Source organism: Syngnathoides biaculeatus, chromosome 12 (genome assembly GCF_019802595.1).
Source record: "Syngnathoides biaculeatus isolate LvHL_M chromosome 12, ASM1980259v1, whole genome shotgun sequence".
NCBI classification, from domain to species: domain Eukaryota; kingdom Metazoa; phylum Chordata; class Actinopteri; order Syngnathiformes; family Syngnathidae; genus Syngnathoides; species Syngnathoides biaculeatus.
In genome coordinates this window covers 25,362,081-25,375,388 of record NC_084651.1, presented here as the reverse complement: position 1 = coordinate 25,375,388, position 13,308 = coordinate 25,362,081, and the positions used below count along the sequence as shown (strand labels likewise).

Sequence of the window (13,308 nt, the reverse complement as noted above, 5' to 3'; positions counted from 1 at the left end):
AGCGAACCCGTTTATCACAGCGGATACATCTCAGACCAGTCCAGAACAAGTTTAGCCATTCCCTAGCAATATTAGTAACATTATAATATGAGTGGTCCTTTTATCAGTTTTCCACAGTTCTCACTCTTTCGCTCACATAATATAATTCTACAAAAAAGAGGAAAACATGCTTTCTTCCAGCTGTTCATTTGAGTTTAGTTTACTGTAAAACTGACAGAAAAATGTGGGGCGGAATGGTACGTTGATGCTGACTGCCAAACGGCAACAACACATTGTAAATCTGTTCGCCAGCAGGTTGTAGAGCCCTTCTTTAACTGGAGGGGATGTTTGGGGTAGGGGTTTGGGGTGCCGGGGTGCAGCTGCACTGGTCGCCCACATCAAAAGCTGCCTCTTAGTACAGTAATGAAAATGTGAGTAATATAGTGGGAGCGTGAAAGGTGAACTGCGATATAGCAGGTTTTTCCACTGATCTTAATGGCAATGTTTCTGTTTACTACTGGCTATAAGTCATCAAAATCAGTACAATGGATTACTACAAATTCTAATTTGTAGTAACTGAGGATGTAATTGGGCTGTAGTGAAACAGTGCAGGTAATGCAAGCCACTTAATGGCCATCCATTTGTTATAATGGTTTGTCATATGTGTGTGCTTACAGTTTTCACAAATACAATTAGATTTGAAGAGAACTAGAAATAATAAAATCAACTCACTTGTACATGTTAATTTTCACTGTCTGATTTGCTTCTGAATATGGATTTGATATAATCTATAATCTCTTTGTAAATAGGATTTGTATGATCCTACTCTGTCATCTCAAATAAAATGTCTCTTTATGGGTTCTGTATAGTCGCCCAGTTTTAAAAATGCATTGCAGTTCTCCAAGACTGGGGTGTTGGCAGAACTGGTATTGGATAGGACACCAAAAGATGGAGTTTCCACTGCATTTTTTGTCTATTTCCTGTAGCTGTTTATAAATTCCTCTCTGTAACAAGAAACAAAGCAACAGCAATGGCGACCCTGGAACAGTGTCTGCTCGAACAAATACACCTAGATGACCAGATATGTTTAGTTATGCTACAAAATCGCTCAGGAAGCTGGTGGCGTAGGTGGGATGTGGTACCAAGAGGAGCGCTGAGTACGTTATAACAGCATGTGACTAAAATGGAGCAATGATGAGAGATGATTCGGCATTCTACGTGCAGCAACAATTCTTGCCATGTGCGGGTCAAGAGTCGCATAGGGGCCGCGTGGGCGAGAGTGTTGCTCATGTGATGCAGTGCGGGTTCTGTCAGCCACACAAGCGTGGGGGTTTCAAGAAGCCTTTATGGTGACGTTTTGATTTGATTTGATTTCAAGCTAGTGATGTTGCTACAGAAAAAAAAAAACAGTCTGAAACTCTCCCATCAGCCAGTCAATATTACACAAATGCATAATATGCAGTACATAATAAATACATAGTGTATACAACATCAAGGCACAAAATTTGATAATTTTGTAATTGTTTTCTTCTTTGGAGTATTATTGCAGTGCCTGGTTTCAGTGACATTAATGCAAAGGATTCAGCTGTAATATTTTCTTTAAGGGGCTTAAATAATACAGTATGAAGATGCTAATAAGAAGTTATCCATCCATCCATCTTCTGCTTCTTATCCAAGGTCGGGTCGGGGGGGGGGCGGGTGCAGTAGCTTTATCAGGGATACCCATACTTCCCTTTCCCCAACCGCTACATCCAGCTTTTCCGGGGGGATCCCAAGGCATTCCCATCCCAGCCAAGAGACATAATTGCTCCAGCGTGTCCTGGGTCGTCCCCAGGGTTTCCTTCCAATGAGGTCAGCAGCTCACTACGATCAGGCTGTGGCTTATGGCTCTCCCTATCAGTGCTTGTATTCGTATTTTCCCACAGGTGATGAGCCCATGGAAGGTAATAACAAATTAATCACTAAAATTTCTATAATACATGAAATTTTCATGAATGTATGGGGCTACTGCAGGTTCTGATAGGGCCACAACAACTTGGCTGTCTGTCCAACACCTAAAGTGGCTTAATGTCGGACCCTTGGTAACATGCCACTTACCACCCCACTGTGCATGATGCCATCCATTAGCTGCATTATCCTCACTCACATAGTTACAACATAAATGTTAAAAAGTCCTCATCCCCACAGTGCTAAATGTTCATATGTCTCTCTGGGACCGATTTTATTACTTCAAACTTGTGAAAGAGCAGTCTCTCGATGACTGATGAGTCAAAAGTGACCACCTGTAAGTGAAACAAATAAAGCCAAGTACAGCTCAGGCTAGGTGACTTGGTATATTTAGTGTACTTTGTTGCCCTCTGATTGACTGGTAAAGACTCCAGGAACAAATTAAACAAATTAATTTGGGTGTGATTGCATTTGAAGGAAGAGTGCTTGCGTTCAAGGACTTGCACAGGACAGTCTTTGACCAAAACTATTAAAAACTGTAATTTTTCCATTTTTTTTCTGCAACAATGGCATTTTGAGAAAGGTGTTTGAATTATTGTTCTCATATTAACACTGAAAAACACCTGTCTGTATGTCACATTGAAAGTAATAAAGGCAGAACTTGGGTTGCTTTGCATGTTCAAAGTAGAAACACATTCACGCCATGATACGAATCCCCAACTATAATTTACAATGAATAGACTACAGTTGGAAAATTATCTGGAGTGATGACTAGAACTTCATTATTGACAAGAGCAGAGAATGTACCAGGATTTTGATGTCGCCATTGCAGGCAAAACACATTTGTGGTTGTGCTTATAATGCTTGTTTCTCTCCTCAGTGGTGTGCCATCTGCCCTGTATTAATGGTGGCAAGTGCAGTGCCAGGGATAAATGTCAGTGCCCTCCAAGTTTCACTGGAAAGTTCTGCCAGTTACCAGTTCATAATGGACACCACCCACACCAGCAGACATCAAGCAGCTACAGTCAAACTCAGGTCCATTCCACTCACACCTTGCCTTTGACCTACAGCAATGGGCAGAATCCTGGTGAGTTCCATTTGGTGAATAGTGAATGTTAAACCTTGACTTGCATTTATTTTCATGTGATCGACCAATCCTATGTCAACAGCCCATCACCAGTATCAAGTAATAAACAAACAACTGTATATTATATTAATTACCCCTGTAATTCTCCATAACCAGTATTTAGTCCCAACATTGTAAACATCCACATCCAACATCCTCCTGAGGCATCTGTTGAGGTCCACCAAGTATCTCAGCTGGACAACCACCAGAATAATGGACAAAATCAAAGAGGTCCCCAGTTAGGATCCTCTTCATCCTCCAGCTACAGCTTTCATCACACTGAAAGCCGTCAGAAGGTCCACAACCATGGCTACAACATTGTCTATGCAGGCCAGCATGGCGACCAGATTATGCAGTACCAGCCTATCTCTTCTAAGAGCACGTTGGGCCGCTGCTTCCAAGAAACAGTTGGTAGTCAGGTAAGATCACAGTAAATCAAATTTGCAATATATTTTTAATCACCAAAATTTGAGACAGAGGGATCTATTTTCGTAGTTGGTGGATCCATGCTGGATCGCCAAAGCTCCCGTATCTTCATTTCTATGCAAGACCAAATCTGGCTGTGCTTCATGAGTTATATGTGGTTCACAAGGAATTTTAATTGCCAGCAGTTATTAAAACCTCGTTCTGTATTTAATAGGGATACCCACTCACATTGTCTGTTGCAACACCACCCAAAAGCGGTGACTATGCGTCATGAGCCAGGCAAGTGATAGGACCCAATGCATGACTCAGGCAAGACTTAGTTTACAAGGGAGATTTAATACCAGGCTGAGATCGGTACACGGGTAGGCTTTCCAAAAAGGTGATAATACAAAAACGTGAGATAAAAAAGCAAGGTACAAAAACATAAACAAGAAATATGTAATCATGAATATGAGGCACAAGGAACGCTGGACATAGCAACGAGGCACAACTAAGCACACGAAGTCCATATAGTCACAACAAACTGACGCCATATGTCATGACACATGAGGGTTATATGGATGGAATAATTAATACAAACGAGCTGCAGATTAATAGACTGCTCCCAGGAACAGACTCGTTTGAGGCAGTGACATGACCACGCCCCTGAGATTACTCCCCCAAGGCACAAATCCCAGATGCAACAAAACAAAAAACCCAGGCAGGCCAGAAGGGTGGTCGGAGGCGGGCACAGAAGTCCCCACCCGGGTCATTCCTGTTGAGTTTGTATGTGCAATGACGCGTGTGGTGGTGTCCATTCCCTGTGTAATACATTTAGTTTGTCAGTTAGTCTTGTTCCTGCCACTACGACTGATATACCATCTGAGTACAGATAATCAATCATGATTTTGTCTGGTGTGGAATTTTACAAGTTTACAGTATCTTATACTACATAGTCACATACAATGAGTAACTTCCCATGTCATTTTGTGATTGTTCAATCATGTCTCGAGCTGTTTGCAGCAAGAGATCTCCTGTTCTTGTAAGAGGTTTGTTTGGAATATCTAAGATGTAATAATAGAGTGCTGGGTTCCTACTTTGTAAGATATTTAACTGTCCTCCCAGTAATTTGTTTTTTTTCTTTTTACTTCTATATTTCCTGTCAGAGAGGGAATTAAGCCCAGTCCTAGTTTCAGCAAGCCATCGCTTCCCAACAAACGTATGGGGCAAATTAAAAAGTTGCATTTTAGGAGCATTCGTTGTGACATTTTTGATGTGGAGATGGCTGCTCTAGTTATGCGATGGTTGGTGTTGTTTTAGGGCAGTCACGTGAAATGTGACCTTATTCTCCAGAACACGAGCAAATAATTTCTTTTTGATTAAATTTGCATCCCCTCCCCATTACTCTTCCCCTGCCTCTTCCTCCTCTGCGACCACAGTTATTAAATGTTTCGCATAAAGCTCCATAAATTTCTCCTTCCTCTGTCAGAAAGGTGTCAACTTTCTTTTTCTTATTTTGTAGTACTCTTTCCGCGTGTAGTGCTTGCTTAACGTATTGTTACAGGCTGCCAGTCAGTTTGTCAACCCAATGTTTTTCAATCCATTGTTTTGTACGATTATTTGAATTCGCATGGAGAAATCCAAATTTGTTGTACTTCCACACCATTTAAGTGGTAACATTTTCTCAAGTCTAGGAATTATGTTACATCCACTTTATGAGATGTGATACCTTTTATGGCCGTTTTCACATAATCTTGAGTCCATTTTTTTTTTTTTTTTTTTTTTGTGTTTTATCCTGCAGGTTAACTATATATATATATTTTTTGTGTGTGTTGAGCTGGCCAGCAAAGCCATAATGTGTTATCCACAAATTTAGATGTTTTATTTTATTAGGACTGAGGATGGAGCTGCCAGGCAAAAGAGCGAGAGGAAGACCAAAGAAAAGGTTGATGGATGTTGTGAGGGAGGACATGAGGACAGTGGGTGTTAGAGAGGAGGATGAACAAGATAGGCTTAAATGAAAAAAAAGATGACACGCTGTGGCGACCCCTAACGGGACAAGCCGAAAGAAAAAGAAGACGATTTTAGTAGGACGTTGGCTTTATACAATCTTCTAGTCCTTACACAATAGTTTTGTTGGTCAGATGTTCTGTATCAACTATTTTGCTATTTATCAACTATTTTGCCATTTGTTTTTCGCCTGTTGGAGTCAGTGGTTCACCTTGGGTGACTAAACTGACTTCCCCCTGAACAGGGTGACAATTACGTTCTGTTTGTGGTAATTCTCAAGCTTTTACCATAACTGACGCAGAATTCTTACCTCTGCATCCTCAAACAGTTGTCACTCAATTTTCTGTTCAAATGAGGTAGCAAACCTCCACTCACACTTTTACAAATGCACTCCTTTCAAGGAGCTCAAGTACGTACAGGAGACACGTTGCCCTTTTCTCAGTTTTATAGACTAATTTGTCTACTCGATAGGGACTAGTATTCTCGAGGTTTAGTTCTGCCGCAGTCACCCAGATGCGCATTCGCTCATTCTTCATGAGTGTGTGAGTTTCCTACTCACCGGAGATGTCTTTACTTCCTTCGGCTTCTCGTCAACCCTCAGCCTCCAGGCGCAAAGTTGAGGCCCATTCTCGGAAAAGGTCTCAGCAGTGCCATCTTTCTCAACTTGTGAGGCAGAGAAAGATACTGTTGAATGACCTTGAAAACAAATGTCTCTTACTCTTCATGTTTCTGTTCTCTTTCTGCAATTTGTTTGGTATCATCTTTGTGCTTGGATTTTCTTCTGCATGTATCATCATTGTGTGTAGAGCTTCTGTGATAGTGACACCACTTTGGTGTTCCGTTTTGCTGACAGTCTCTGGATATGTGGCCACGGTTTCCACATCTGTAGCAGGTCACCTCCACTTTCATTACATTGTCCATCTTAGGTTTAGTGTCAAAATTTTCAGTTTCCTCATAACTTCGCAGCTTACTTTTGAACTGTGTGAATGTTAATTCTTCATCACTGTGTTGTGTGGATCGCAAAAGGTTTGTATGATTCTGGAAGACTCTTCAGTATCATGGCTATTACCAGTCCATCACTCATCCTGCACTTCTCAACGAGGTAACAGTCTTTTCAGCACGAATAATATAGTCTGTTATAGTTTCTTCAGACTCTTTCTTTAGGGAAGTTAGATCGGTATGTAGGGCAATAATTCTGGGTTTGCCCTGACTTGCGTAATGTCTCAGTAATATTTAAAGAGCCTTTTTACCATCGTTTTCCGCCTCCCTCATAACCAGTGCCAGGCTAGTGTCGTCGAAGAACTGGATCAGCTCCACAAAGCAGTCTGCGTTCAACTCCGGATCCGGGTCTTCGGTAGAAAGAATCGTGTCCTTCAAGCCGTTGATTCTTAGGTGACTTAGGTCACTGTCGAAAACTAATCTCTGCCATCTTCCTCCACTTGTGTCGCGCCTGGGCCCATAACCTGTAACCTGTTGAAGTCTTCCATAGTTAGAGGGAAAATATTGACGCCGTCTCTTTCTTTATATGTATATATATATATGGATATATTTATTTATGCCATAGACACACACAGTGAACAGAGTGACAGTGTTTCCGGTATCACCATACATCCCGTAATGCAACAGAACAGAAAAGAAACGCACCCTCACAACTTATTGGTGTTAGTGAATCACGTAACCCCCCCCCCCCCCTCCAATATGAGAACATAATTCAACACTTCAGGTATCTTGAGATACGCCTCGAAGGACCAAGTAAATGTCAGGTTTAGCAATTAGACTAAAAACGGGACAAAAAAGGAACCAAAGACACGAGTTCAAGTTTGACAGCTCGCGAGGAGAGAAGAGAGGAACTGTCTCGTACAATTCGCCACTCCACTCTCTGATTATCCTCTCCTCAGCACCTCTATTCATTTAGTTTTAAGACACCCCTTATTTACATGGATGTTACAAAAAGGAGACGGCAACAAAACATAGTTGGAAACAAAGTGTACTTGTTTGTTCATGTGTGTGTGCATGTGTGGGGAAGATTGATGAGTACACGTGTGGTCATCATTTCTTTAACAGGCAGCAGGTGTTCCTGGTTCCAACAGTTCTGGTGATGTTTTTGTTCTTGTTATCACCTACTAGGCGGATGCCACGTTATCTAGAGCAGAGCAAAGCATTTCTTTATTGGAAGCAGATGTATGATAGTTATATTCAGAATTATTCCTACAGTGATTTAGGTCCTGAACACATGAAAGAAATGCTGACGGAATACAAACCCAGGAGAGCTCTGAGATTGACAGAGTCCGGTCAAATAGTGGACTGCAGAGTCCAAGGCAAACAGGGTGAAGCGGCATTTAGCTATTATGCTACACAGAAATGGAATAAGTTGCGAAGACGAATGTCTGGTGGCCGGGTGTTTTAGTGTGCTTGTAAGCTACCATAGTATGACGCTCATGAGACAGTGAGGTACAATTGCATTTCACATCTGTAAGCAGAAGAATCTTACATTACACCACACAGTGCATGTGTAGGCAGGTCATTACTGACGATGTTGTACACACTACGGTGTCACATTGAAACTAAAATGATCACACCACAGTAAACAAAATAGCATAACTACCAAATAAAACAACACATAAAAGAATGACTCATGAAATAATTGACACAAAACATCCACTTTAAATGCTATTTACTTGCTCCCAGTATGCTTTGCGTCACTATGGAGTTCCTTAGTGCTGCACCATCATGCCACAAAGCAAAGCAATAAAGTACACTATTGTTTACAAAACCACCACATCCTGTCTTTTACGATCACTCGGCTTCTTCTTGTCAACACAAATGTGACTGCATACGCTCGTTACCATGGCAATGAAAACACTACTAGATCGCGACTGTCTCTTTGTCAGAACAAAAGAGGCAAAATGTGTTTGTGGTCACCGGTACTCGGCAGTTTCATTCAAGGATTGGTTGAGGTATGTTCACATACTTTTAATATGATAATGCTCACAAGCAGGAACCAAAACGTTATGTAGCCTACCAAAACTAGTGCTTGCACTAACAGTTGTACGTAAACATCCCAGCGTTCTGTGGACTCATGCTCTAAAGGTGTCACCAGCCTGTGTATGTATGAAGTAATTCAATTAAAATAAAATAATTACAGTAAGTTAGCACCCATTATTTCTGTCATGTGGAAATGTTGGTTTGACCTGACTGATTAGAATACGTGATCTGATTAGAGCGGTGTCAGGTTCACCAATCAGACATTCATTAAACAGGAGAAAAATGGAAGCAAAGACGCCAGTTCAAGTCTCGCGAGGAGAGAGGAGAGGAACTGTCTCGTACAATTCACCACTGCACTCTCTGATTATCCTCTCCTCCGCACCTCTATTTATTTAGTTTTAAGATGCCTCTTATTTACATGGATGTTACAAAAAGGAGACGGCAAGCAAAACAGTTGGAAACAAAGTGTACATGTTTGTTCATGTGTGTGTGCATGTGTGGAAGATTGCTGAATGCATGTGTGGTCATCATTTCTTTAACAGGCAGCAGTTCTAACAGTTCTGATGATTAGATGTTTTTGTTCTTGTTATCTCCTGCTAGGAGGGTGCAACCTTATCTAGAGCAGAGCAAAGCAATTCTTTATTGGAAGCAGATGTATGATAATTATGATCACAATTATTCATACATTTTCCCCCCGTTTATCCTACATTTGCTACCACATTTTCTAGAGCAGAGCAAAGAATTCTTCATTTCAGGCAGCGCAAAGCATTCTTCATTGCAGGCAGAGCAAAGCATTCTTCATTGCAAGCAGAGCAGTAACTGAATTGGAGCAGAGCAAAGCATTTCTTCATTGCAGTCAGAAGCAGTTACTTAATACTATTTACAATTATTTCTACATTATCCTCCTGTTTATCCTACATTTGCTCAAATCCTTAAATCATCTAATAGATCGCCTTTTCGACTTACACTCGGAGGAAAATATAGCACTAATTACTTGTAATCTTCTGGATCAGAGAGCAGGTCTGGAAGAGAAGTCATAACGTCATCATCGTGGTCAACAATATCACTGTCATTATTCTGTTGTGCCAATAGTGGATATATTTCTGCCAATTTTGAATTTGTCGGGGCAATAGCAGTGGTTATAAGTTGGGTAAGTGATGGCTTTATGCAGGGAATACAACAACATCCACACAATGCAAGAATAGCTGCAAACAGCGATAGAAACTAGGACAGAGAACACCAGATTTGCCAAACTTTTTTTTTTTTCCCCTCACCACTCAGACCTGGGTGATCTGTTTACACCAGAGTGCTCCTTCATCTTGTGGTTCAGGGGGCGGAGGCCTTGACTGGCCCTTGTGCGTGACCCATCAGGTGCTGTGTTATTTGGTATAAACAACACTGGTCACCGAACATTGAGCAGTCGCCACCCTTCTCGGCCAGGAGCATGTCGACTGCTACGCGGTTCTGGAACGTCATGAGTGAGGTTGCAGCTGGTTATTCCCTTATGGCAATAAAGCCTGCTTCCGTATAATTACCTAGTTTCTGTACATTGTAATGTATGTTGTTCATTCTGTTAACGTTTTTATTCAGAGTTATCCATAACAAGATGGATTCCCATCCGGCAGCAATCTCATTAACCAATTTATACTCATCTGGTATGCCGTTGGGATGCCATTTGCATCAATGGATGTCAGATCTCCCCTTCGCCTTCGGGAGAAACCAAGGGGAGGTCCAAAGATGGATGCGGCGAATTGTATGTCCTCTGCTTTGGATGGAAACACAGTCACAGATAAGAGCAATGATACCAGTGCACACGTTCCTGCTGCATTTATCAGCAGTGGGGCAGTTTGGAGATGGATATCATGACACCATGTTTTGTTCAGAATTCCCACCTTAACACCTGTCCCTGTAAAGCTAACACAGGAGAAATTAGCCAATGCAACATTAGTAGAAAATATCAATTTATCATTTACTGCCCAAGTTGTTGGATGAACACTATTCCATTTTTGACAAGTGGTGTTAGGAGTTGTTTTAGTCATCACCTCCAGGGTACATTGTGTTGGGATTTCTGATGGAATCACGCGTAGGAGTGGTCTAGGGCCCATGCACGTGATGCAACTATAGTTTACCCTGCTAGCTGCATTCTACATTAATAACAACCAGTTTCCCATTTGTAAAAATAAAATAAAATAAAATAAAATGTTCCTCACGCTTTTTCGGTTAAAATACTTCAACTCCCTCCATAGTATACACACTGTTTTGTATGGCATTCGCGTTTAAGATAGCAGTAAATTGGCAAATGGTGAGAAGAAAATGAGTGTTTCCTTTAGCATAAGCCCATAGATGGAATCCCCAGCAATTAGACTCTGCCAAGGAATTGAAAAAGTGCTGAACTGATTCACTGGGAGGCACACATGGAGTCCTCCTCTCATACCTCCTTGACTCCCGCATCGTTGTTTACCAATGTTATTTGAAATGAGGTTGTGCCTCTTTATCTTATGTGTGGTAGGGATAGTTGACTGAGTATAATTTTCGGTTCTGTTCTTATGTATTTTTGTCAGCTTTACAGGTGTCCAAAAGTAGCATATAAACAAAAATATCATTACGGCTTTCAATGTTGCAGCCCAACATGCTATCATATTATTTAGCCATTTTGAAGTCATGTCGACCAAGTCACCCCAAAATGAGTCAAGTGTCTTTTAAATCTTCACCAGCCTTCAGGTATTTTCAGATACTATAAATCTGCACCCACCGTATCCTGGACTTTGCTCATCTTTCCCCTTCGGTGACTCAGCTGAGATGACCTTTTACAGCGTGTAAGGTGTATCCACGTGTTTCTTTCTGCTATTTTGTCCATGTCATTCAGCTCTTGCTCAGTCTATGCCGGTGTTCGGGTAAAACTGCATGTACAGTAGATTTTAATTCATAAACGGACATAGGATGAATAGATAAATGGCAGTAATAAAGTTATTAAAGCATAGTAACTTGTTAATTTTTTTTTTCTCTGATGGTGTAGTACAGGGATGTCAAACTAATTTCTCTTGCGGGCCATGTTGTAGTTCGGGTTTCCCTCAGAGGGACATTTCGAGTGACGGCAGCGTGGGATCGATTCCCGCTCAGTGATGGTGTCGACATCTGCACTGCGACTGGCTGGTGACCAGTTCGGGGTGTAGTCTGCCGCTGCCCGAAGTTAGCTGGGATTGGCTCCAGCTCTCTCTCCGAATAAATGCTGAAGGGTTGCGTCAGAAAAGGCATCCGACTTAAAAAAAAAATCAAAAAGACAGTTACTGCCGCACCACCATGACAGTGGCACAAAAATGGCTTCACACATCAATGCTGATAAATTTCCCAATTTGTTTCTAATCCTATGAAATTGATGCATGTGAAATTTCCTAGTGACACGCCCTTAGAAAACAATGTTTTTTTGTTTTTCAAAAGAAGCTAATGGATACACAGAATCCCCCAACTTTTTAGTTTTTTTTTTCATTCGTTATCCATTAATAGCATTGGTATTTTCTCTGGATCTGTGCAAACAACACAATCTTTTGGACAGTTTTTTATGTATTTATCCAATTTGTTTCATTTTTATTTTATTTTATTTACTTTTTTGGGGTGGGACCTTGAGTGCTTCCCACAGGTGCTACTCTAACAGAAAATTGAAAATAACTGGTAGCGTTTTCATCCAATACCCAACAGAAAAATTTAACTGTTTAGTCACCATTATGACAGCAGTCTCACTCCCATGTGTTATCAGACTACAGCGACCTAGGCAGTGGGAATGAGAACAGCTATCGTACAAGTGGGCAATAAAAACAAATTAGTTTTGTATGTGTTAACAATGGTTTCAAAAACAAAAACTTTCCGACAATCAACAAATGAACTCAAGTACCCCTTTTTGCAATTTTTTAAAGCTGTTTGGGGTTCTTAATAACTCCTGAAAGGGACCCACTTGTGTTTTTTTTCCTTCATCATTCGTCTATCTCTCATTGTTTGGAAAATATTGGTAATTTGTATGGTCTCCCAAACAGTGTTTCGAATTGAATGAGACCCTTACGTGCTTGTAATGTATGTATAGTTAGACTAAATCTATCATTGTGTCCAAATTGCCCCTACGTGTGATTGTGAGTGCGGCTGTTTGTCTCCATGTGACCTGCAATTGGCTGGCAACCAGGTCAGGGTGTACCTTGCCTCCTGCCCGTTGACAGCCGGGATAGGCTCCAGCCCTCCCCGCGACCCTTGTGAGGATAAGCGGCTAAGAAAATGGATGGAGGGATGAATGGATGTGTAGTTTGAGGAAACTGACCAGGTTTTGGATGCATATTCCCTTATGGATTATGTCACACACAGATCAAACATGCCCTACAAAAAAAAGTTTTTTGCATCCAAGTTAAATCCATGGATCATGTAATGCCTTTGTACCAGGGCTACCATTCCCCCTGTTGAGACCTGAGACTTCCCATGGCTCAAGATTCCTGCCCACTTAAAAAATGTTTTTGGTAGAATTTTTTTTTGGATGTGTGCTGACATAATTCCCATTTTGTAATGTAATACCTAATTTTTTCCACATTTTTAGTTCTGCTGGTAAGCTTTGTTGTTGCATTTTGTTCAACACATCATGTCAAAGTATGTCTTCATTTGTTGCATGGTCAGCTAATCCCATAAAAATTTTGGTAGCTGCTTCTTTTGCTGTTTTATCTGTAAATCCATTTCCTAATGATTCTTTGTCTGTATTTGATGTGTTTGCTGCACATTTACATATGGCTATTTCTTTTGGTAATTGAACTGCTATGAGAAAATTTTGTAGTAGCTCTGCATGTGTCACTGTGTTCCCTGGAGTTGTCGCTATTCCTCTATTT

The 13,308-nt window shown here is 41.0% G+C and overlaps 1 protein-coding gene across 11 annotated transcripts in view; it reads left to right on the top strand.

Annotated features, from left to right (window-relative positions):
- ltbp1 (latent transforming growth factor beta binding protein 1) overlaps positions 1–13,308 on the top strand; it is a 183,492-nt gene that overhangs the window by 71,407 nt on the left and 98,777 nt on the right. For all 11 annotated transcript variants that reach the window (XM_061836278.1, XM_061836282.1, XM_061836279.1 and 8 more), the window contains 2 exons: positions 2,807–3,013; positions 3,170–3,471. In XM_061836278.1, the coding sequence (XP_061692262.1) occupies positions 2,807–3,013; positions 3,170–3,471 (509 nt within the window). The remainder of the gene's footprint in view (positions 1–2,806; positions 3,014–3,169; positions 3,472–13,308) is intronic.